This window comes from Pagrus major, chromosome 20 (assembly GCF_040436345.1).
Source record: "Pagrus major chromosome 20, Pma_NU_1.0".
Lineage (NCBI taxonomy): Eukaryota > Metazoa > Chordata > Actinopteri > Spariformes > Sparidae > Pagrus > Pagrus major.
Genome location: NC_133234.1, coordinates 13,128,322 through 13,155,445, shown reverse-complemented (window position 1 = coordinate 13,155,445; position 27,124 = coordinate 13,128,322). Strand labels below are relative to the sequence as shown.

The window sequence follows — 27,124 nt, the reverse complement described above, 5'->3', positions numbered from 1 at the left end:
TGCATGCTAACTAGCGAGCCCATCTTGGCCTAAAGCTCCCATGTCAGTGGTGTAATCACCAATACTCCCCAGGCCACTAGAGGCACAGCCAACTAAGCTAACTAGCTAAGGGTAGCTACACTTACCAGCAGTTAGCATTAATCTGGTAATATGTTGCCTTGTAGCTGTTTTGAGAATGAATTTGACAGGTGGCCAATTCTCATATATTGCACCTTTAAAAAGGGGTGTAAATAACGTCTTTTCAAATTAATGTGGTTGTGTGTTTTTTCTCCAGTTGTTTTTATGTTTTAAAAAAAATGAGTCCTCATCTACTTCAGTTTTTTTTTCGGAGAATGCTACAAAACTGTTTTGTTGTGAAGCTCCACAAATGTTTTGTGGGATACAAAACTTCATCTGCATGAGTGTGAGTAGATGATGACTGAATTTGTCATTTTTGGGTGAATTTATCCTTTAAACTGTAAACCCAACCTGCAAATGAGTTCTTTTGAATTGTGGAAAAATGTTGTCTTTGAAGGATTTTGCTCAACGTTCTGTCCACAACATAGACATTTGGTTCTCACAAGTATGGAAATGCAAGAAACACGCACACGTCCCCTCTCCCTCCTCGAGGTTCCCTTCTCCTTTCCAGCATAAATAATCCCCTCAGTCTGCTGGCTCGACCCTGATTGGAATCTAGACGCCGTGCTCAATTGTGGGTTGATGGGGAAAAGTGGGGTGCCCTGTGCGTGTGTGTGTCTATGTTTAAAGCTGTTTCAAGGCCATAAACATAATACCAGAGGGGTGTCCACCTCCGTCAGGCCAGGCCTCCTAAAACCTCAGTCTAGAACTGAGGCTGGTACAGGCATCCACAACCATGGACTTGCATAAGCTATCTAGACTTATTCACATAAATGATAGCATATTAACTGCAAATTGCAAAGAGATGTACTCAGATTGGAATACATGAACACTCTCATATTCACTCTTTATTCGATATTTAGCACGTCAGCCAGTGAGCCATGAGTCCTTACAGGCCAGCAGCATACTGATTCAGGGGGTTAAGATCCAGGCTCCACAAGGTTTTATCAGCTTTTCTGCGACCAGCTGGAGTTTTATACGGAGAATTATGAGATTCTGTGCAGAATTATTCGTGGGTTACAGTGTCATGTGATGTTATGTGTTGTGGTGTGACAACTGGGGACTGTTGTCAGGTCGCTGCAGATTTTTGACAGCAGCACTAAGTCTTTCAGGTTCAATCAGATAAGTCCAGCTCCCCAGACACTTGAACGTTATTATGTTACTGTATGTCTTTCCTGGATTGTGGCCCACTAATTAAGTCAGTGCCTCTGCTCAACTTGGATTCGGGAAGCAACTGACATTATCGTGCGTGTGTCTTTGTACTGAAGGTGTGTAGCGCACTCATGTGTGTCTGCTGCTGTATGTTCAATCGCCCGTTACCACATCTCCCTGATGTGATAGCTATTAAATTACCCCAGATCAGTTTCCTCCAAATCACTTTCACATTATTATCCCAGCTAACCTAAAGCGAGTGGAAAGAGAAAACCATCTCTGGTGCCGCTTGCTTTGCCCCCTTTCCTCTCAGTGGTATGCTACTTCAGCTACAGCCTCTAATAGTTTGCTGGCTTCCATGCGCTTGTCAGCTCAATTCAAGATTAATTTGACTGCAAATCCATCATCGGTATATCTCACTGTGTTGAGTCAGCCTTATGCCACACATCAAACGCAGAGGGGGACACAGAGGGAATGGTATCAAAACCCAACACCACAGGGAGCCAACCAAAGAGAAAAAAGACGCTGAATTCATCCCTCATTTTTGTCTCCCCGACAAATTTTGTACCATGTGTGCCAGTTCTGTGGAAAAAAAGGAGTGAGAGAAAGCAAAGTAATAAAAGTGAGGCGTTTGATGAAACGATGAGTGTGACCCAGAATCGTGCAGATGAAGAGATGGAGGGAAATATCTATAGTGGGTGGATTGACAGCGAATGAGGGTGATACAGAGTCCCTTCCTTGGCACGTAGCATTATGATGAGATCATTAGCACTTGAAGTTGAGGCAGTTATTGTTAAGATTTACTTGTCAAGGCAATGAGCTGGCTGTTAAATGCCTCCCCTCTCCTTTGGGTGCCAGAAGAATTACCCTTCTCATCAACATATGTGCTCTGTGTTGACTTGTTTTTAGTCACGCGCTGTATCATTTTGCTTCATACTTTATAGTAAGACACAAGCCAGATTCATCAGACTCCAGAGTGCACCAGGTATTATGCAACAGACGACTGTGATATTGCTTCTCATTTATTGACCCCCACTGCTACCAACGATTAAACATTACACTCCGAGCAATTCAGATAATGTAATCGTATCACAACTGAAGGAAAAGCTTGTTAGCCTGAAGAAATATCAGTATGTTTTACTGGTGGGACCGCGGTCCAAGTGAAATAAAAGCGGCCTCCACCATGTAGAGAGACGTACACACAGACATGGGTTTGGATGGAGATGGTGAGTGGAAAACAAGGCTTTCTTTGAGCGGATTTTAATTAGCAATGTTCATAGCTTGGCTGCGTTCTTTTATGATTGGACCACTGAAAGCCTTTTTGTTTGCCTAATGAAACACATTGAGGGGTATGTTCCTGAATTAAACTGGGTTTGTTTATGTGTGGGTGCGCACGCTAGCAAGCGTGTGTGCTTGCATCCATTTAATTTGCATGTATCTGTTATATGGGTGGGTGCCCACATTCTTTTTGGTGTATTAGAGTTCCATTGGCAGCAATATGAAGCCGTAGCAGGAGACAGAGATGAAAGAAATCCTAGCGCTTTGTTTTCCCTCCTTTCCAAAATAGTTGTTTTAGGTAGGCAGCCATTGCCCATAATTGCCGAAACAGGGTCAGGTATTTGTCTGTCCTGCTTATGATTTACTACAGTGTCTGTGCCTTAGTAATCTGAAATGCGATCTGTGGTTAAGGGCAGCCCAACCTCAGACAGACCACGTAGATTGTGTAATGCATAGCTCTCTGCTGGTTCCAGTGGTATCCCTGTAGAAACACATCTCACAAAAGTATGATCTGAAGCTTTGCAGAGCATGCCTGTCTTATTACTTACCAATAATCACATATGTAAATATAATGTTAATATAATGTTCATTAGAAGAAAATGCATAGTACTAAATGAAGGAGATTTTGAACAACAATAAAAATGCAAGTAATATAATACTAAAATTGTATTTGTATCACTACTTTTACAAAGAAATAACTCATAAATTACATATTCATCTAAAAATAACACACTTATACAATAATTAAATTTGTCTACAGTGTAAATAAGCTTCTCCCTGCTGTTCACTGTTCAACGTCTTTCAGCTGTGGTGGTTTTTTCCAGAATTCCACGCAGTCTTAACTCCGCTCTCAAATAGCAGTGGGTTACTGAGGCTATGAGCGGGGTCAAAGTGCACAGTCGATAGCTTTGTGTACTGTGAGCAAGAACAATCGGTTCTTTAGCAGAATTTGTTCTGCACATGAATACCTCTGAACAGTTAATTGCTGCCATGGCAACAGAACAGAGAGGGAAAGTGACATTAGGTGAGTTGTTTGCAAGAAAGCGATCCTTCGTGGTGACAGTGTGAACGTGTGTGTGAGGGTCTGAAGTGTGTATGTGAGTGCAGGTCAACATTTTCTCCGTATCGCCGCACAAGCCATTCAGAGCTGACAAAAGCACTCTTGTGCTGCAGGACTGGGGAAAGTTACTAATGCTGGCAAGATCATAATCTAAGTCACATTGCAGCGAGGCAGTGGTGGGCTTTCACATTGGAGGGATATATTAGGAAAAGTCATCACATCTTGTAGTCACTGGGGCTATAAAAGGATGGACAAAAGATTTTATTAGAAATTAAATCAAATATAAATTTCACAAAAGGCTAAGACTGGAATTTTATGTGTTATTAACAACTGTAAAAATATACTTTCCAGTTTTGTTTCCTTCCAAGTGGTTATCATCATAATAAAAAATAGCCCAATTCAGCTCTCTGAGGTTGTATTTTGGTATTTAAGCTAAATGCTAATGTCAGCCTGCTAACGTGCTCACAATGGCAAACATGCTGATGATTGATAGGGAAATGTTTACCATGTGTACCATCTTAGTTTATAGTGTTAGCGTGCTAGCATTTGCTTATAGCAATAAACTATACTGAGAGTTGCAGAGGCAGAAATGCCTGCAGTTTTTCAAGTATTTGGTCAAAAACAAATTTTAATGTTCAAGTGCTGGGCTGCCCAAAGGGGGCCTTCAGGCAAAAGGTGGTCAGCATTAAGGTTTGATTTGGCCTACCAGATGTTTCCAGCCAAAATAAAATACATAAATAAATACATTTAAATATTTAAATATGCAAAATAAATGACTTTATGCTGTTTCTTTTTCTTTTTGAAGAAAAATGCTCTTTAAATTAGATTTTTCATAATCTGAGCTAGTGCTGTCAAAAATATCACTATCTTCACTTTTACTATCTATTCCCCAGCATGTTGACACATGCACCGTTGCAATGTCCACATAGCCCCACCTCCTCCAGAAGTAAATTAACTTCGATGCTGTTGTTCTTAAAGCAACATTATGTAACTTTTTACCTTAAAAAAACTTCAAAATCATTTTGGTGGAACATGGGTGTCTCTGTCTCAGCAACTCCACCCCCCTATCACTTGTTTCTGCACTATGTAACTTCAGTGAGAGGGTAGGATCACAGTGTTACATACATGTTTAATTCACGTCCTCATGTACTTGGGTTTTGTTTGTAGTTAGCGCTTATATTACATCTGACAAATTGTTTCAGACCTGGGATTTGTAGTTACGACAGTGGTGTCACACTCAGAAACTTTGGGGGGCGCCAAATTGCACAAAATGGGAAAATTGGAATCATAGGACCATTTTGCATCTTTACAATACAATACAATAGGTATTTGCTTTCGGCCTGTTGCCCTCCATTAAGTTTCAATTTTGGACCTTTAAGGGAAAAAGTTTGGGCATCCCTGTTCAAATGTGTTGTGCCACATTTCATGGTATCCACCCAGTAGTTGCTGAGACAATTCATTCAAAATCCGCCATATAGTGGGGCTACGGGAAAAGTTGTGTTATCACAAAAGTGCTGAGAACACAACTTCCTGGAACTGTATGTTCAAAATGTTATGCCAATCCAGATGTTTAGACATTTACCTGGATTAGTGATTATCACCAAGTCATCAGGACTTTCTAGAGCCACACTGTAAAGCACTTGTAGCTACATAAAAGACAAACTGACAAAAAAAAGTAATATATGAAGTATCCCAGTAAAATAGAAAATAGTTTTAAGATATCTTCCTCTGCAGAGCTGCTGTCAGTTTGATGCACATGCTGTGCAGCTTTGCTCAGTGGGTGATCTGCATCCGTTCTGCATGTGGTCTAAAATGATTTAATATAATATCCTTTGTGTTTAGTGAGAACAGGGCAAAGCGGCTGATGCGTGAGATGGGAAATGACAAGGGACGGGCACATACAGATGTGCCTACATTGCCTCAGTAGGTCTAAAGGATTTTTCTTCTAAGAGGACAGGACAGTCTGGCAGGTGCCAAAGGACTGGCTGGCTGTGTATAGGATCACATGACTGCAAGGTCAGATCATCTTTAGTGATTTGACTTGATGCATCCTCCGCTAGCTTCGGTTCCATAAGGAAAAACTATCAATCAAATGACTGACTTCAACAGCAATCAACACCTTTAAAATGAAAGAGAAAATAATTCCCATGAGGGGATAATCGACCGGGATATCCTGCGCGGGCCTTCAAGGGGATTGCATCATCGTAGTGCGCCTGCTGTGATGATGTTATCAGGGACAGCTGCATGGGGCGGAGCCAGGGTCGAGGCTCTCAGGGAGCCAAGAGGCAGTTGCCAGCAGATCCCCTCCACAGAAACCCACCTGCTTCGCATGTCCATTTTGCCTCTAAACCCCTCAAAGGGATTCCCTGAGTCCTCCTCTATGTCCACTGGCCCCCGCGTCTTTGAAGTCATGATCCTGTGTGTTTTCATGGCATTGAAGTCATTATCCTATGGTTGTGTCGTGTCATGCGTTTGATCCAAAAGTTTGTTTGAAGTTTTTACGGGGAACTCTTAATGTAACTATTGGTCACAGGCCAAACATATTAGATCTATATTAACCAAGGCAATTATTATCAACCAATGATGATCCAAACCATCACTCCTGAGGTCTATTTATGAATCAGAATTTCTCAGACCAGCAAAATCTACAGTTTACGTAAAGGGATATTAGCATCAATGGTTGGCAGTAGCTGACAGGCACACGGCATCGCTACTAATTTAATTAAAATCCCTTGAAGAAGAAGAAGCCCAGCCTAACTTAATACCATCAATTAGGGGTTGCTCTGCCATGTGACTAAAATCCCACACCCCATCTGTGTGATTCATACAGGAAAATATGCCTCTTTGTCTTCGAGGTCAACCAACTCTTTGGAGAAGCTGGCGGAGGGTCAGGAAACAGTAGTTGAGGGTGTAGGAGTGGGAACGAAGGCAGTAAGGCTGGGGGGTTGTTCTACTAGATAAGCCATAGCATGAGGTCATTTTGAATGAGAACTCGTGTATTTTCATCTCAGCTTATGGCAACGTCTTTATAGTGAAACAGCTGCTCTCAAGAAGAAGAAGGAGAATCTGTTGTAGAGCATGAGATAATATTTTCATGGTTTTTATTTCTATGAAGAGGAAATGCCTCCCAATGTCCAATAGAGAAGCTTTTCTTAGAAGTATTTTGTATGATTATACTGAAGGTTTATTTCTAGTGTGTGATCCAGATGCTTTGATTTAATGCCCACTATCAATCTGTAAAAGATTTATTGAATGTCAAAAGGCACTCTTCATTTGTCATCCTGTTTCTAAGTTGGTGTTCAGACAATGTTGATTGATGATGCCTGTCAAGGATGTGGATGCTGCCTGTTTTTAGTGATGGATGTAATACAATTTTGGCAATGAGGCCATCTTATTTATTTTTATATCAGCTTAAAAAACAAAGCCTGGTTGGCATGGATCTGTTACTTTAAAATGGTCTTACTTCAATTTCCAAAGTCAAAGCAGTATTTTATTTACACCTATGGGAACATTTACAAGACCATAATTCATTAAAGGTCTTGATCCAATTGATCTTTTTGTGTAATCGTTCTCTTAGATCTGATCAGTCTCTCTTATAAGCATGACATTTGACAGGAGACTCAGACCTTTTGTCCTCTTTCTGAAGTAAAGCAGTCTCTTGGACAGGAACATCTGAATAACTCATTCGAAGTCCTGTCAGACCTCTGCATCAGGATGCCAAAATATGAGCATGTGACATTATGCCAATTTGGCAATTGAATTAAGTGCAACTGGACGCATTACCACACTGTCATTCATCCATGTCACTGTTCAGTAATCAAAGTTACGGCATGACCTATTGTGTGCGATTTCATCAATCCTGTTTTTATCAAAGCCTTATGTGAACTCTTATTTCTGCAACATCTCACAGAAAAGGACAGTGGGTTTTGTTTTTGAGTGACAGGGTGCACCCCAGTAGTCTGTGCTCCCCTCAATCCAACCATCCCTGCAGTTTGTCTCCAACTGGGTTCACCATGGAGACTAAAATGCTTTTTGGCTCATGTTGAGAGGCGAGCCATGTATGTGTGCGAGTACGTATGAGTCAGTATTAGGAATGTTTTATCATTTCATTATAAAATGGAAACAGCATGTGTGTGAGATTAGGTGAGTGAAGATGACAATGCTTGGGCATCATTTTATGCAATCGTCTGTCATTCAATTAGAATAAAAATGTTCATGGCAAGACCTGTAGAAAATTCCTTTTATAAGGTTTTTCAGTGCTTTAAAGCAGCTACAAGAAAATATGATATGTTTATTCTGGCGGCCCCTGTGGACAAAAGTGGTAGTGTTTCCACCGCTTACTGTCATACAGATCTTGATCTGGCTAGCACATGCTTTTCTTTTGTAAGCAAGTGAAAGAAAGACACATCTAATTCTTTTTTAAACACAGCTGTTGGCAGGATGCATAGCGATGCGGTTATGTATCTATTTGTGGCTTTGTAAGATTATTAACTGTAATATGACAATGGTGAAACAAAGTAAACATTTGAGTGCCATTCGTACTCCTAAGCTAGCCTTCATGTAAACCTACAGCTAACAGATTTGGATGCCCTAAACAGTCATGGGTCGAACATATTATTTCCTCCATTTTCCTGTGATAACGAGTTACATTATTTTCCTGAGATGACGAGATAATTTTCTTGAGATCTAAAAACAACCAAAAAAAAATTGTGACATTGACATTGTTTATGTCATTATCCCAAGATAACAAATGTTGTTTTCCTGAGATAACGAGATCACTTATCATGAGAAAATGAGATTCACAAGAGTGGGGTGGGTTTTGGGAGTTTCAAAGCAAACCACATGAATTTTTGCCCTTATAATGTGTACTCCTCGAGAAAATTATCTCGTTATCTCAGGCAAACACCACTTGTTATTCTGTGATAATGACGTAAATAACTTGTGATCTCGTTATCATGAGAAAATGGAGGAAATAATATGACCCATGGCCATTTCGGGCTTCCATAGTTAAAGTAATTTTGGTGAGAAAGTTATTAATATTCCCTTGTAATATTATGTCTGTATAATATTAAACCAACAGCAGGATACAGCCTGGTAGCAAAGGCAACATATAATGTTATGTTATAAATCAATTGCTGTCTGACAATACAGAAGTATCCGCTGCAGTACCACCAGACTACAGAGCCGATTCTCTCCTCAGGCTGTGAGACTCCTCAATCAACCTTAGCAATCTGTCATAGAAGATAGTTTTAACTTTCAGAATCTGACCCGGTGGCAGGCATCATGAATAACTATATCGAATAGCCACTCTTCTGGCTGATGGTCTTGTTTGCTTATGTAGATCATGCAGAGGCCTCAGTATTAAATTGAAATCAGTTAAAAAATCCTTGTAGTATGTTTAACTTACCTTAATGTTCTCTACAGATTTTTATTCCCTTTGGCTACATTTATTAAAAAATTAAAAAAACTTTGATCATAAGTCTTGAGAATCTTAACATCACATACTCTTCTGTGCTCCGGCAAATGTGCCTCTGTGAGCTTGGCTCGTTGATAGAGAATATTATTGCATTTTGATTAGTCCCCACTGTTACCACAGCAATATTGCAGTGCTGAGTCTCATCAAATGTATCCCGGGCTGGAAAGGAAGAAATATTACATTTCCTGTTTTTAATTTTGAGCGAAAAGTTGAACTGGGACATTGGCAGCCCAGTAGAGGAGATTAAAATGTGTGTGACTTCACATTTTTTTTAATGTGAAAAAGATTTGGAGAAAATTAGGCAGGAAGTATGCGGCTTTCCCTGAAACCTAATGTTTCCTCTGGGAACTGCAGCATTGTTACGCTGTTTATCAACTTCATGGGCTACATTTCCACTGAGTATTGTGATTTCTGCTAAACTGAGTTTGGTTTTAGGCATAAGAGAAAAACATTTGTGTTCTCTGGCAATATTTAACCCTGGCTGGATATTTTAACTTTTTGGTGCAGAGAATTTCTATTGCGCTGGAGGTGATAAACCCACAGTACAAATGCCAGTCCCAGTGATCTCTTATTACCAATTATTCATGTATTTATTTATATATAAAGAGTGGATGTTAACTACTTTTGTGAACTCCTTCCTAAGAATGTAGAATGTATGACAAGGGAATATTGTGCAAGACAGAAAGTTTCTTGAAGATTGCCTAAGCTGCATGTGTAAACCAATAAGTAGAGTCTCATTCTGATCCATTTATTCTTGCTTTTTCCCCAAGGTCAGAGTCCGGGATCTCGAAATTTACCCATCGTCTATCCCTCAAAGAACGTGTGCCCAAAGCAGAGAAGACCTCCGCAGACAGACCTCCATCCTACAGGAGACGATCTCTTAGTGTGGACTGGTAAGACCAAAGACCATCTCTAAATCTACTTAATCTCAGTCTTTCATGATCCCTAATAAATAAATTCAAGGTAGTGTGAGTGTACCTGACCTTCATTACTTCCTTCATTTAATGATGAAAAAAGACAGGAAGCAGTGACAATACTCAGAGCTGAGACCACTCTACGTGGCTTTTAGGTTCTGAAATAAATATTAATAAACTGTTATTAGTATCGGGATTTTGAAAAGGAGAATGATCACAGTTGCAATCCAAAAAGTAATGGCTAACAAGACAGTGACGACTGCAGCTGAGCTTTGCTATGAAGTGTCTGTGTACAAAGTCAAGGCTGAGGTCTATGAGGACTGGGGCTGGTGTTTGGGGCGGGTGCAGAGAGTGGGTGGAGTGGTGATAGGGTCCTGCTCTGTCTCTGCGTCTGGGTTTCGTTGAGGAGCGCCAAGCAGCTCCAGTGGCGCCGGCTCATCTTGCTCTTGTAAAGCTCCAGTCCTCAGGCAGCCGATGAAAGGAGTTTGAAAGCTTTCCATCACGAGGCTGCCTTCCCGTCCCCACCCATGGGACTCCTTCCCAGTCTCCCCCTCTTGTTGCCTGGCCTCCACTCGTTTATCTACCCATCCATCCTGTCGTCCGTCCATCTGGCATCCCCCCTGAGCTTCCTGCTATGTGTTCTTGGCTCTTCCTCTCTGCTTCTCTCACCATTGGGAAAATAGCCCCCGGGTTAAAGCGGATCTAACACTTCCTTTGCACTTAATTTTGTCAAGTAAAAAATGTCCAAACGGTCACGGGTCTAAACAGTTTCCAGGTTTCTAATTGCTGTGTTGGGACTACAGTAGCTATTCAGTAGAGTCACTAAGCGGTTTGCGGAGTTACAGGTGTGGGATTCTCTGAGGTCCTATCGAATCATGCAAGGGCCCGGTGTGAGGTCTTACGAGGTCTTTTGTCGGCCTTACGAGACCTACTGTGTGGTCTCGGACTGATGTTGCGATGTGTGGTCCGCCAGCAGAAATGTGGTGTTAAGTGTATGAGCGTTGGAGTGCGTGTTCAGTGTGAGGTCCTTTACTTTAACTGCTCCGTGTTTTTCTCCCATGTTGCTGGAGAGGGGACCTGGCCTTTAAAGTTCAGGCCCTGATTGATGTAGTCTGGTTTTAATGAAACACAGTGGGTAGATTGGACATGCTCATTTACGAGAGGGATGAGGGGGGCTCGGCTACAGCTGGATTCTGACTTTCTCCAGGGCGAGCCACCGTTACAGGAGTGTGACTAGCCTTTTGTGACATAATAAACAAGGGACCCCAGGAGGAGAGAATCGAGGTTGAGGGCTGAGTCATGCTACTGGGAGGTGAAACAAGGTCGGTACAGCTCCTGACAAGACCGGCACAGCTCCTCTGGAATGCATAGTCATCAACACGGTCAGAAGGAAAACATGTGTGCTAGTAGCATCTATCTTAGTCAGTTGCATTTTTGGAATTGTTCGACATTTATAGTATTTCCTGTAGTTTTCTGAGCAATCTGTCGTATTGTGTTGTTAATCTTTCAGACCAGGACCAGCTCATTGCACAGGTAAAATTTGGAGAGCTAAGTAGCCATGAACCGTAATTCTCCCAAAGCTATACATTTTATACTTAATTGGTTAGACTGCACGACTTTTAAATTCTTCAGATAGCTGCACTGCTCACACTACACAAGTTTTAATAGTTTTAACAGCAGGTGAGTCGTGTGTGGAAGCAGCTTGTTCATTATATAGCCGATCAAAACCAAAGTGCATCGATCGACTGATTGTCACTTAGTTAATTGATCGCAGATTACGTTGTTCTCGCAAACAGATAGATAAAAATAAATAAATAAAAATAAAGTAGCCTATAAAATGCTGATTGGGTTGCTTAATTTACTTGGGCGGCTGTTAATATACCTGGGCGGGCCACCCATGTTAAATATATGTGTGGGAAACACTGTGATGTCCACAAGAAACAAGTAGTTTGTGCATTGATTTGGATTGGATACAAGGATTGGTTTGTGGCTGCTGCTCCAGTGCTCAGGCCTCTCCTTCTCGACCAGCTTATTGGCTGTAGCTCATTGACATGACCAGATATTTATCCTGCTTGATGTCTTTCGGGCATCTGTGAGTCATTAGTTAGCCTTTGGATCACATCTTTTAATAGTTCTGTCAATGCAATCGAGCTCTGATTTGTGAGCGCTGAGCAATCTCAGATTTGCTTCTGATCTGGGGCTTTTGTCAGCGATCTCTAAAAACTGTCAGCAAGTGGAAAATCTGGGCTATAATCTCATAGTGTGAATTCTGAGGCTGTAAAATGGTTAAAGAAAGCACTAGAATGCATTTGCCTGCAATGAAAGTGAACTGCGGAAATGTACTTTCATCCACCAACTTTAGATTAAAGTTTAATTATGTTTATCTACGTGCTGCCCCCCTCCTTTCTCTCTTTAAATCAAAACTTTTAAGAGTAGAGCGACACAAGGATTGTGTTAAATACCAATCTGGAAACCTTCCAGCAGCCCTCTGCAGTAAAACAGTCTCAGGTGGCTTAACACTTTACTATCTATTTAGTGGACCATTGCCGTTTATGTCGATTCTAGTCAGATACCCAAACAAACTGCGACTATTAAGGGAATTCTGAGCCAAGGCAGCCCATATACAGGCTTGAAACAGGAGCTGTTTTGTAGCTTTATCAAAGTCTGTAAGAGCTGGCAGGGCCTTGGGAAAATGCGATAATAAAAGATAATGGCAGTGTTATTGTTATTGGTAATCATAGTAAATGGGCTCTAGGGTAGGGGTGGAGAGAAGGGGGGCAGGGAGTGTTAAAGGGAAAATAAGAGGGTATCTGCTGCCTGTTAAGATTGCTGAAAAAGTATTGACACTTTATTTTTTTTCCTGGAAACCATTTGAATTAATAATTACAGTGCACATCTGTGACATCACTGGGTAAAAATTGTGGCCTTGTGAGATTTCTATTGAATCAGAATTCATTTTGACTGCTGGTTCTCTAAAAGCCATTTGAGAATTAGATTTCGCCTCAGTCTGCTGCTGTATGTCACTGAGGGAAGTCATTCCATTATGAGAACTTCAATATCTAAACTTATACACTCAGCCTCACATAGATCCCACTGGTGTGTATATTTGCTGCCTTGTTTCCTGCGCATGACGTGGACACAATATTGGGGCCGTAAAGGGACATCAGTTCTGTTCCAGCATAGGGCCAGTAAATAAGTCTTTATTTCCATATCCTCTCATGGTGACAGAGCTCCAGGCCTTTGCCAAAACCCTGGAGTACAATGGAGAGGCAGCCACGTATGTCAGCCAAGCAGTTTTTATTTCCCATAGCAGTTCCCCCGCAGTACGCCTGGAGAGGAAACTCTATACATAAGCACTTAAACATCAACGTGTTATGTACAATTCAGCATTCAAACTTCATTAATAAAAGTTGAAATTTGAAAGAGTGCAGCAGTAAGCGTTTGATTGTGATGTGTGTGGTTATGCAGCTCTCGCTGGAGGGTTTAAATCCTCTCCATCCTCAGCCCCTCAAGGCCCCTGCGCTCTGCCTGGTGCCACCCTGTCTTCAGGGATAAAACGGAGCTGACAGCACTCTTTGGATGACATCTTAACTTCGATGTCGGTAGAGAAATCCAGCCGCCCCTTCCCGTAGTCGATATATTAACACACGCCCAGACAGACACACACACACACACAGTGGAATAAACTCATGTCTGCATGTCTGATTTTCTCCTTAATATTCATGCTCACACACATACATGAGCAAACACACATTGTAATAGTTAGCATTGTGTTAAGTTGGGTGTGTGAGGGGGAGCAGGGGCTACCGAGTGCTAATCCTTATGAAATGTGCACAAAGGGAATAAAAAAAAAAAGAACATAGAGAAAATCACCAAAGTCTTGGTGGAAAAAGAAGGGCCATGCTCAAGGGGCCCGGGTGTAAAGTGGTTTTGGACAGTGTGCCACTCGCCTCATTTGGTTCTAATTTTATTTAATATTACCCCAGTCTTTCTTTTCATCCTCTCTTTAGATTTTTTCTCCTTTCTTCTGTGGCTGAGAGCTGTCAGTTCAAACGAGACGGACAAATGAGGAGGTTATAGATCCCTATAATTTTTCTCTTTAGAAATACCGATCAGAGCATAATGTTAAAGATCACGACAGAACGAGACTGATTTGCACTTGTGCTGGAATGTCTGATATTTTACTTCTTCTTTGTGGCTGCTATAAAATGATATTATTCTTAGAATATATTAACCACTGAAAAGCTTCGACACACATAATAGTGCAGAACACTGTGTCAGAAAAAGATCAAGATAATAAAGTGGACACTATATTAGGCTGGAAACTCAATTATTGTTCTTTATTCACAGTTTCAGCTGAAAATACATCAGAAATAGGGTAGTCATAAATACAAGGATGTTAGAAATCACAATGTAATAAATATCAATCACACTGGGATCAAAACATTGTCTACATGAATAAATAATTCTCTGTGGTTTGGAGTTATTGTGCAGGCGTTACTCTTTTAGTCAAAGAAAATATAAAGCCTTGTTTTTGTCTTCTTATTTTGCAGAGAATATTCGTCAAGTTCCCATGAAGTCAAAATCAGTGTTTCAGTGTTTTTATCACAACAATGTTTTTATCTTGCTCGATAACTAACATACACAACAGTATCAGGCCCAACAATGGCAAAAAAATCATTTTTAGGTATTCCTAATGGTATTTTAGAGTTTGTTATTTCCTGAGAAATGATAACAAAGTTTGTTGATGACTCATCGTGGACTCATGGGCGTATGCAGCCCCATGTATAAGGACTCTAACCTTCACAGATGACAGTACAATAACACAGCTTTATAACTTTGTTTCCTGATTTGTGAGAAACTGAATCGTATCTTATAGAGGAAATATTTTCTTGTTGTCCCTCTGCTTTCTTCTGGCTGCTCTGCCTCAACTCTGGATAGATAGCTTTAGGCTAGCTACAGTACCGAAGTGATTTATGAAGCGTTCTTATGGCTAAATGAAGCTGCCATTAGGGGTGACCCAGTCGCATGCACTCCATGTACAGAGGCTGTGTCCTCGCAGCGGCAGCCCAGGTTTGATTCCAACCTGTGGCCCTTTGTTGGATGCCGTCCACTCTTGCACTCTGTGTTGTTATGTTCAGGTTGGGCCGTGTTTACTGGGAGCTGCCACTCGAGGCACAGTCGATGGGCCGCTAGCCTGCCTCCATAGCAGGAGGGCCTAACGCGCATTAAACCTTAATGGTGACTGTAAACACCAATCAGTATCTGTCCCTTCCTAGCTGGCCATTTTATAGGAAACATGTTATCATACAGATGCTAATAGCCCTCCATTTGCCTTTTTTAACGCTTTTATTTTTTAAGCCAACTTGAATGAGAAGTCCTTAGTGTGCACAGGAAAAAAATGGAAACTTAAACATCTGATCGGTGATAAGTTGAGATTGTTTCCTTCACAATTTTTTTGACAAAATAGCCTTAAAAAGAATTGTGCTGTTTGATGACACTTGAAACAAGTTTAGTTTTTATCAACAAACCATTGAGGATATGGAAAACATTTTTACCAGAACAAAACTGTTCACCATTCACACTGTTTCAAGTGTCCTATTAAGTTTGTACTTCAACTGCATCTTGGCCTGCAGTATTCATTTGTTGAGAACGGGTTGTTGGCCAGATGAGAGACTCCAGATTCCAGTCCACATGAGGGAGCAGAGTTTCTGCTTACCTCTCTGCTTTTGGACAATCCCCGGGCTATTCTTTCTCACACACACACACACACACACACACACACACACACACGTACGTACACATGCACTCACAAATAAACAAGCACAGAGGCACATTAGCCCACTCACATGCGCAGATTCACAAGTACATGCACTCACACAAAGATTAAGTAAATTAAATACACGCACACATATAATCATCTGCGTGCACAAAAATGAACATGCACAATATCATGTGTGTGACATCCATACACACACACTAGTACACGCACTCAAGTATTTACACACATTCAAACACGCTGTGTTCTTGACTCTGGATGATGTGGGCTGCACTAAGGGAGATTTATGAGGCTGGCTCCCTCTTGTCCTGTGTGTCTCCGACTTGATACTCTGGTTTCCACTCCAAACCTCAACTCAGCACACAGACACAGAGAAACATGGGGAGGGAGGGAAGGAGGGAGGTAGACTGAAAGAGAGAAGTAATGGGTGAAGGGAAGAGGGGAATAAAAAAGGGATATCAGAGAAGACTGAAAAAGGTAAGAGGGATGGAAGAGGGGAGAGTGAGAGTGATAGAGACTGAAGTAGATGAAGAGTCAGATTGAAAAGATGATGGAGAGAGACAGCAAGAGTGAGCGATAAAGAGCCCTGAAAACTGGACTGTGGAGTTGGAAAGAGAGGGGAGAGCTAGAAGTTGCGAAATTGGGAGAGTTAATGTAGTGTGTCTGTGTGTTTGTTTCTGTTTGTGTGTGCAGAGACAGACAGCCCGTGGGGTCAGAGGGTTAGCGCGGCTCCATGTGTTGCTTATAAGCTGATAAAAGACGACCAAAGCTGGGGGAACTGCACCCCTCTGACTACTTTCTGTGAGTGTGCGTCAGGGTTGTGTTCAGGGTCAGAGGCAGAAAGAAAATCAGCTGGGGACCCAGGAGGCTTGTGGTTTGAAACTAGTCTTGGAAAATGGTTTACAGATTGAGATAGGAAGCTCAGGTAGCATAGACCTCCACACCCACGTCAAAGTACAATGGAACAGAAGCGCTGAGAGAGCAAGTTAAGAGTTTTCTCAATTTTTCTCTCATATGAATGATTTTCTTTTCCCACTAACTCAAACAGCTGATGATGTTTTCCCCCATTAACCTTACCCAGTCTTATCATGCCACAACCTCTGTTATCCAATTACCTTGTTGCTGTCGGGATTGTGTGGCTGTCAAAACACAAAGAACTGGTTCCAGAGTAGGTACTGGCTCCGAACCAGCACCTGAACCACCTTGGTTGAAAAGGGGTAATAGAGAAACTTTGTTCTCTGAATTTAACCCATCCCCGAGAAGCAGTGGGCAGCCACAGCACAGTGCCCAGGGACCAACTCTAGTTCTATGCCAATGTCTTGGTTAAGAGCACTAACAGGACAATTAACCTATGTTCATATTATGATGGTGGAGGAAACTTGAGGAGGACCACAGAACTGAGGCGACAGTACCACTGAGTCACTGTGATTTCACAATGTAATCTTATCACTTTTGACACGGACATTTACAGTAGCTTTTCCCATTATCAGATACATTTATGTCATTGATTATTGTCAGCACCTTTCTTTCAATTCTTTTTATGATTAAAATCAAAGCGCAATGGACCATAGGTGAAATTCTGCTCAATCAGGAGAGAATCAGACGCTGGGTGGTGATGAATGGTTGAAGATCTGCATGAGATGAGATGGACTCTGGTGAGCTCGACCTTGGCACTGGATATGATGAAGTGGAGGTGAATGGGGTGGAGGAGCGTTGCAACGATTTTGCTCTGAAACAGCAGCTGAGAGGAGAACAGATTTAAAGTTTGACTGCAACAACATGATTTGTTGATTTAATCGTGATAAAGTCTGGTTGATTTAACTGAAAGAGTCTGATGTTGTTGCTGATGTCAGATGGGTTTGTGTCATCATGTTGTCACTCAACGCCACCTTTTCTCCGCTCTATGCATTTATCCATCTATCCATATATTTGTGTGGGAGCATGCACATTATCCTCTTTACAAAGGATGTATCACAGTTAGGAGAAAAGACCCCCCCACACACACACACGTACAGACCCAACCACCTCCCTCCATCCTGAACCCAGATAAACAGCCGTGGGACTTTAAACATGGCGCCCGGCCGGCGTGTGACTGAGAGAATGGGCCAACTGGTGGATTCAGTGGCCAGGGGTCGCCCCCGCCCCTCTCCTCTCCCTGGCTGGGTGGGTGGCATATGGCGGCCCAGGCAGGGACCCCTTTGGTGTGACACACACACACACACACACACACACACACACACTGAGACACACAGAAGGCCTGGAGCCACCCAGGCTGGGCCCACGATCGCCGTGGGAGACATGGTGTCACCAAGCCTCTGACAGAGGAGGGGTTGTGTGTATGTTTGTGTGTGTGTGATCCCACCTTGGAAGCCCCCCCCCCCTCCTGAGAACGTCGGACGCTGCCCGCCACCACATCCCCATGGTGACTCCGCTGTTGTCTCTGCTCATCAAAATTAGAGAGATTTACCTCTGCGTGCACACACAACACATGCACACACACAGAGCCAACAGGTGGCAGGCCTTGCTCGGCACAGCAGGCCCACTTCAAAGGTTAAACATACAGCGGACCGCCCACTCTTTCTCTGCCGTTCTCCCAAGGGAGAGAGAGAGAAAGTGAGAAGAAGAGGACAAGATAAAAGGAGAGACAGGAAAAAAAAGCTGTGTAGATAAAGGGCAAAGATAAAGCGCGTTCATGTGGGAGCACACAGTGCAGCATAGTGTGTACCTGGTGTCCGACTCCCCAATTATGAACACGGCGCACACTTCAAAGTGAGTCGCGTATGAGTTAAAAGCATAAGTAAAAACAGAATGCCTACAGGCTTTTCCAGTTCACTTACTTTTTGTCTAACTGTGACTAACAGCAGATGTGAAAGAACCAACTTGGGTGCCAGTGATCTTAGCGCGGATCATAGCATATCACAGTCAAACAATGTTCTGGGATTTTCACAAACAGATGAGAGAGGCCGCAAGAGAGCAGCCTGACTCACGCAATCAAATATCACCACACAACAAGCGTGACATGCAGAGCACCATCTCATCTTATCAGAAAGAGGAAGTTGAGACTACAGCAGACAGTGGATTACCAAAACTGGATGGAAAAATGTCATCTTGATGGTGTAAATCTGGTGTAAACAAAAGAACTTTGAACATGGCTTTATCCTGTCTGGTATCAGTCGTGCTGTCTGCTGCCTGCAGTGCGACAGCCTCATAATGTTTTCTCAGCACTCAAGAGGCCGCTCGTTATCAAAAAGAACATCATTTGAACACCACAGTCTGTGTTAATAATCTTGCTGATCAGGTACATTTGCTTCCAGGCCAGTCTTTTCCAATGCACATCTGGTAGGGTAATCCATCCGCATCTCGCTGTGTGTACTGTACACTTCGGGGATCAGGCGAAAGGGGATGTTTTTAGCAAATGTGCACCACTGAAACATTAACACGCTTGTGCACACACCTGATACACCCCCTCGATAAAATTTCATCTATAAAACATGAGAGCCTTAAGAGTCGCTCTGAGTGTCTTCTCGGCTGTAAAATCAAGTTAAATCTCAACACAGGACTGCACGTATGCATGCGTGTGTTTTAATATGTGAGTGTCTGCGTTTGTTGTGTTACCATGCTAACATAGTGTGCATGAGGGGTTGCAGGTCACAGTGTTGGCTTGGCCTCATGTTGCCTATAAGCTGATAAGAGCCAAACAGAGGGGACCGATATATGAATTCTCCCCCCCCTTTCTCTCTCTCTCTCTCTCTCTCTCTCCCTCTCTCTCTCTCTCTCTCTCTCTCTCTCTCTCTCTCTCTCCCTCTGTGCGTCCAGCAGCCTGCCTGCTTCCAGCCTGTCTGGTGCCAAGACTCAGATTTCAGAATTTCCTTCTACAAGCCACATTTAGAGCAGCCAGCATACTGTGTGTGTGTGTGTGTGTGTGTGTGTGTGTGTGTGTGTGTGTGTGTGTGTGTCTGTGTGTGTGTGTGTGTCTGTGTCTGTGTGTGTGAGTTTGTGCAACTTTCTCCTCTCACTGTCTGCCTCTCTCTGACCCCCACCACCCTGCTTTCAGCGAGCACTGTCCTTCTGGTGCCGCTCTTTGCCTTTTCTCTCTCCATATATCCATCTACCTACCTCCAGTTCTTTGTTTGTTTTATGGGACTTGACCCGACGCAGACAACCAATGCAATACACGTCAACTAATATGAATGGTCATTTGTGCCTGTGTGTAATAAACACGATTAGACACACGCTAACATGCGGCAGAGATTTATGCGTTCTCGTGGCAGTAAACTAGCCGTGTGAGGGGGTTTGGAAAAAGGGTGGGGGGGGTCCTGTCAGCGCACAGCTGACCTGGGAGACCTTGTGACACGCTGCGATGGCAAAGGATGGAAGATGGAGTTGAGGTGTGAGGTGGAGCAGAAAGAAATGAGAAGAAAAGATGGGAAAAAACAAAAAGCAGAAGGAGGTGTTAAAAAAGAAAAGAAAACTTTTCCGTTTCTTTACCTTGAAGCTCTTTTGGACAAATTACTGTTATGTAGGTGTCCATATATAGTTGCATTGTGAGCTTTTGTCATTTAAACATAATTATAGTGTTGTTCCTCAATATCAGCATATCTGTCTTTGTGCTGCTGTAGCTCATTTGGGCAGCAATCAGTGTAATGTCTTTGTTTGTCATCTACATGGTAATACGGTGCTATGCAGCAAATCGTGTAGCTTCAGACTCCTTGTACCTGTATGTGTTGTGAAGAAATGTTCTATTGTTTCTAGATTAGATTAATGTTATCTCTATTTATAGAAGCAGGACTCTCTGGCCAAGAATATGATTTTCTGCCCACATTCAAGTTCCAACTTGTCCTAAACACTCCTACATTACCCAGTAGGGCTGAACAATTAATGATTTTAAAATAGTTTTTTTTGTTTCTAATTTGTCCCTGAGTTGCATTAGCAAATGTCAAGAATGCGTAACACCTCATGAGAGGTAGAGGGGGTTGAAACAAAAACAAATCTTGCGTGTTCGAGAGTGACAAAAAGAGAAAAAGAAAAGTGTGGGAGGGACAACAAAAATGAGAAAAAAATGAGTCAGAATCAAAGAAACTTTACTAGAGAAGGTGAGATAGGAGTAACTGACTCCGGATTGTGACAAAGTTGAACCCCCAGAAGGGGTCTATTAGCTGTGGAGGATTTCATTTCTAGCTCAACAAGATGCTCAGATTTGAATTTGGGAATTCAGTCTTATCGGCAGTGTTTCCTTGAATGCATGTATTTGTGGTTACTGTTGGTTGGATTCAGTCTTATTTATAGGTTGACCATGTCAATTATATTTTGCAACATGAACGGGAGTCATCAGACTAAGCAACATTTTCCACTCCGCTTCTGGTATGCAGATTTGCTTTGAAGTGTGTGTGTGTGTGTGTGTGTGAGTGAGATTTCCCTTTGCGCACCACTGTTATGAGCTGTCGGGTGCATACTTGTGGCTGCCTTTTAGCTTGCCCAAAAAATCTCAGAAATTCTGCGATGCTGAAACCAACAATTTTCTTTCGGATTTTTTTCAATCATAGGTCTTCCCCATCTTGACTTTTAGTCAAACACCAAATTGTCTAGACTCTGTCTGAGTATTTTATATGAGTCTTTGTTGACATGTGACTCACCGTCTTGAGGTCTGAACTGTTTGTGTAAACAGGCTGATATAACTAATAAAGCGGATGCTGCGTGTATGTGTGTTTGCAGCTTGGGGGTGTTGATTGTTTGTCGGGCTGATGCAGTCTCACTGTAGTGGGCCGGGTGCATTTGATGTGGGATTGATCGGGGGCCAAACACAGAGTCTGGCTTTTGCACGAGACTTTGGTTTCCCAGAACAACTGCTTCCTGTTTCCCAAACCTGGTAAAAGTGTAGGAAAATGTGTGACATAGACTCTGTGTGTATGTGATGTCTTTGAGCTTTGATCTTTGGTTATTTATTCCGATTTTTGTCACAGTGGTAGTCCAGAAGCAATGCCTGCAAGATGGTGAAGGTGTTGATGATAAAGCAGACATGTCTGGTTTGTGTCATTCCTAAAACAACTGTAACCAGCTTCTGTTGTCAGTTTTCATTTAGTTCAAATATTTTACCCATTTTTATGGCAAGATGGAAGATTTTTATATGCCTTCTTAAAAGTTTGGGTTAATTCGTTCTTATTAAGATTTCCAATGAATCAGGACCAGTATTTGAAACTATTTATGATCAGCATTACTTCAACAATAGCCAGTGAACAAAGTTTCATTCTATTAGACCCCAACTGTAAAAGTTTTCATCTTGTTAAGCTGCTTCACATTAAAAGCATTCAAATCATAAAATATAGGGATGTCTTTTTTGTGAAGCAGTCACAGGAAACAGTGTATTTGACAATGAGGTTGGCACTAACCACTGTTGTTGTTTGAATGCATCTACACGACATTTATTGTCAGCAGGTCAGTGTAAAGTACTGCAGGGAGTAATGTAGCAACAAGGAGCAGTCACATTGAGCTGCAGATGATGGGCTGCACACCTCCAACTCCTCAGCAAAGTTACTAACTTTACCGTTTCCTGCTGTTGTGTGGAAAACTACTTACAATGTACATAACATTAAAATAAAAGTTTGTTTGCAGTGGGGGCCACTGATTGGACAAGGTGTCCAAAGCTTCTAGTCATCATAAAGGTCATCAGCTTACAGTATGGATAAATGGGTTGCTGAAAAGCTGAATTATGTCAAAAGCATTCATTTCTTTTCATCACACATTCTCTTTCTAATGCACTCTGTTTGACACTGTGTTATAGTATGATTGTGTATTGTTTCTCTGTTTTATGTGATAGGACTGTCTTTCACCTTTCTCTGGGGTAGGGGGCATGTCATTGGGGAATGACATCCCAATCTCACGTGTAGGATGCAGCAAGTCTTTGAAAGTAAAGACACACACACCCCATACCACGTTATACACTCCCTAATGTCGTCAGAGAGTGATGGGGCACTGTCCTGCCGACAGAAAAAAGTTGTCTGTTCCATCTCAGGCAAATAACAATAAGCCCGGGGCTGGATTCCAATGGGCTTTCTCTTTGAAATGGGATACCAGCACACGCATTGCAAATATATCTCTTGTTTTATCTTCCGGGCCAGGCCCATGGAAAAATTATTCCAAATACCTGCCGCGCTTTATCTGGAACCCTGGAATAGGTTAGGCCCAGCCGGGAACACGAGGATGTCTAAAATAAGGCCTCTATTACGGGATGGAGTGGAGATGGATGGGACAGAGCGGGAAGGGATGGGGATCGGGGGTATTTTAGGTGTATCGGCCCTGTGAAAAAGGTCTTGTTGCGGGGGCTTGGAGCTGCTTTAAAGTCTACTATGTGGGCCGCTGTCAGCTGTTGTACAAACTGCATGTGTTAGGGGAGGGTTTGTGTGTGTGTGTGTGTGTGTGTGTGTGTTTCGTGTGGGCTCACACGTCCATAGCGGAGCGGGAGTATAAATAACATTTTTCCTACAGATGTTCTCACCTTGACAAATCTGTTCTTGGCCTGTGTGATACTTCTTGGCATATGGCATGATGGCCCAACGTAACTCAACCTTTATTTACTTTCCTCAACCTCTGCCTGCCCCTGTTCAAACCGTTGCTTTTTAAGAAAAACATTTACATTTGCGGTATTTAACTGATGATGTTTCCCCGAGTGATTGATAATAAGCGAGCATTTCTCAAGGACTTAAAAGGGACACATGGCTAGAGACGAACACACTGACTGCTGCAAGGGATTCAAATCATGATCGTTTTGGTTCGTCTGCAAAGTCTTCTACTGATTAGGTCAGCAAATGCCAAAAGATGTCACTGCTCCCATTCATTAAATATGGATCATTTTTATCTCGTTCTTTTTTATTAACATAAAGTGAGTTTGGAGGCTTTTTGTGAGCTGAATAACTGTATCTATTTCAGAAAGATTATTTGATTAGAGTTGAATCGAGGTAAGAAGTGAGGTGTTAGAGAGAGAGAAGTCAGGGGATGATAGGAGAGAAATGCAAGGCAACAAGGAGATAAGAGTAAAGAATGAAAGGCCAAGAGCAAGGGGAATAAGGGAGAAGATGATAAGAAGAGAAACAAGTTCAGAAGATGTCAGGGGAGGACAGAGAACAGAAGGAGAGAAAGCTGTTGAAAGTGCGTCCTTGAGGAATTCATTTATCTCTGCGTCTGTTCGGTGAGGCCGGTCACGGAGTCTGTCACCATCACTTGTAGAGTCCTGCTGACATTTCCTTCAGCAGTTGAGAGTGTGTGAACAGCACGTATCAGACTCACCCTAGAAACACAATGTCATCTACATAGTTCCCATGGCAGACAGAAGAGGGGCAGCATTGTCGTCATACCAGCGATGCCAAGACACCAGTGGCAAGAGATGCAGAGTCTTTTGAAGCTCAGAAGGAAGAGATGACGTTTTGGAGCAGTACTGGCAAGCCAGCCACCAGGCAGGCATCACCAGTGCAGAATGCTGCCAACATGGTGCCCATTTGGCAGATCAGTGTCATTTATCACCATGCCATAGATCAGTGGTTCTTGGTCTGGTGTTCAGACCCCCTTCCCAGGGGGCTGAAGATCATATGTTGGAGTTGTGGTAGTAATTGGATTAAAAAACAAATCGTGAACTATGTAAATGTATTATTCCTTTAATAATCAAGTTGTAGATCAGCTGTACACCTTTCTACATATGCAGCCTGTGACAGGAGGTCACAAGTCAACATTTCTTCACAATATTTGTCTTGATAGAAACTGCCATACATACTGCCACATCAACACCAGGTATTAAATGTGTTTCAACAATTGTTGTGCAGAGCTGATCTAGAGCGCAATGTGAATCATTGTCTCTGGTGCTGTTTTACAGAGACAGAATCTAAGCTTGCAGGGTGACAGTTAACCAAGCAGTGAGCCTTCCTTCCTTCCTTTCAGGGATTTTTTTCTTTATTCCCCCTTTAACCCTAACCCCTAAATTTTATACCGAAAAAAAGGCTTTTGTCTGATAGTAGCACACATTATTGTTAAAATTTAATAGCATTAGGCAAGTTACAGTTTGTGGAGATAAACTGGAAATCTGTAAAGAAGTGAAAAGGAGAAGAGAGGACTGGCTTTTTTTAGTGCTATATGTAGAGGCTTCCTTTGACGTTGTTACACCTTCGCATTTGTCTCTGAGGGCAGTGATTATCTTTAGAGACGTCAACTCTCATAATGGATTCGTGACCAAGCTTCACAGGGTGTATGTGCTGAATCAGATGTCATATTCCACTCCGTTCTCTCATCCACAGTATCCCTCTTGACTCTCGCCCACCCATCTCTCCTCCAGGGCGGACACTGCCAAGATGACGCAGCCGATGAGGGGGGACCAGGCCCACCAGCCGGCCCCGGCCCGCAAGTCGGCCAGCCTGTCCTCGCCAAGCGCGGCTCGCCGCCTATACCGCAACTTGTCTGGAAAGTTCCGTACGGGCACCAACCCCCCTGCCCTGGAGGACAGTCTGGTGTCAGGACGGGGAGGAGACAAAGAGAGGCTGCGCAAAACCACCATAGTAAGTCAGAAAAAGAAGGAGAAGGAAAAAATAACAAGCTGAGGAACATTGTCGTCTAAAAATAGTCAGGGAAAACATATAGAAGAGAACTTTGGGTTGTGACATCATACACCCAATCATCTAGCTGTAGCAGAGCGTGACAGAAAATATATTGTGAGAAATATTCTGCTGGTGTACACTTCATGTAAACTTTCTTTGTATCACAGTTCCAGAGTAATGAAGCGCTGTTCGAGGCAGTGGAGCACCAGGAGTTGGACTTGGTCCAGCTGCTCCTGTCGCAGTACAGTCTGGAGGAGCTGGACCTCAACACCCCAAACAGCGAGGGCCTCCTGCCCCTCGATATTGCTATCATGACCAACAACGTGCCCATGGCCAAGCTGCTGCTGCGAGCCGGTGCCAAGGAGAGCCCCCACTGTGAGTAGAGGAACACGACGTACCTGTAGTACCTACCCAGTCAGAGGGGGGCGAGGACACGGTGATCATTTGAATGTTAATGGAACAAATCCAAAATACAGCACATTGCACAAACTGACAGTCGATGCAGTCCGATGTGCTCTTCACGTGAAGAAAACTCTTTTTATCAGACTGTGTAGCACAAACACAAATGTGCTGGACTGTGTTCATTTTCTGTGACTGATTAACTGATAACCGACTGGCAGTGAAACCCAAAACATATTTTAAAGAGAGGTCACACAAAGTTGATAAAGGCTATTGAGCCTTTTGTTACAGTCCATGCAATTGCACAAAGATAATCATTAGAGTCAAGAGTCTCATTTTTTTATCATTTAAAAAAAATAGCCAAATATCTTCTGGGGTCACAACAATGTCTCTCTCATAAATTCTCGTATGTAATCCAAATTTTCTTTGTATTTTGGCAGCTTTTGTTAATAGAACCTTGGCTTCCCTAGAGGTGAATCCCACTATAGTGACTGAAGTAGTTGAAGTAATTGGATTTGCCTCATCCCTTAGCCAGTCAAATCATGTGTCATATGTTGAATAACCAAAAGTTAGTTAACTCCTGCCAATCACAACTTATTCTGTTGATAATCTTTTTCTGAGTGAGACCTAAAACCACATCTCTCGCATACTGACAGATCTGTAGTTTTTTTTTTACTCCTTATGTAAGTTTAAATCTTTAGCATAGCTCAGCACTAATACCAGACAAGGTTTGTTTGGGTTTGTTTGTCGTTGTGGCAGCAGAAATCGCTGTCACGACAACATCAGCTGCCACAACAACATCAGCTGCCACCAAAGCAACGCCGCACACAACAACTCATCAAACAATCTCTAACCATGCATACCACTAATGCATTCATCCTCGCACTATTGACAAACTCACACATCTCCCTCTCTCTGTTTTTTGCTGGCAGTGAAAACATATTAGAGGCGATGAAGGGGTGGTAATAATGATGCAATATTAGTCATCTTTGTAAGCACTTTTCACTGTCTGTGATCTGCTGAGCCTCTGCTCCCTTCCTCTGTTAATGATTAGAACTCGCCAGTAAGGCTCCTAGGCTTGTTTGTGTTTGTACTCGTGCGAGCACACACACACACAGACACACACACACACACACACGCTTCTCCAGAGCTGAGCCAGACGTCTTATAAAGGTATCATTAAATTGAAAACACTTGAATGGAAAGTGATGTTTACTGAAGTTTGCTCTTTGATTGTGCGTTCTTGCAGAACTCAAATAACTCATGTGAGAGTGTGAGTTTTGTATGTGTGTGTGTGTGTGTGTGTATGTGTGTTTGAAACAGAGAAAGAAAGAGAGAGAACAACAGCACATAAGGAAAATGAAGGCTTTTATTT

General features: G+C 42.5%; 1 protein-coding gene across 1 annotated transcript in view; it reads left to right on the top strand.

The window, feature by feature from the left end:
• The window catches only part of ankfn1b (ankyrin repeat and fibronectin type III domain containing 1b), a 115,018-nt gene that overhangs the window by 70,072 nt on the left and 17,822 nt on the right, over positions 1 to 27,124 (top strand). The window contains exons 5-7 of the mRNA XM_073490194.1: positions 9,854 to 9,976; positions 25,093 to 25,312; positions 25,519 to 25,726. Of these exons, the coding sequence (XP_073346295.1) occupies positions 9,854 to 9,976; positions 25,093 to 25,312; positions 25,519 to 25,726 (551 nt within the window). The remainder of the gene's footprint in view (positions 1 to 9,853; positions 9,977 to 25,092; positions 25,313 to 25,518; positions 25,727 to 27,124) is intronic.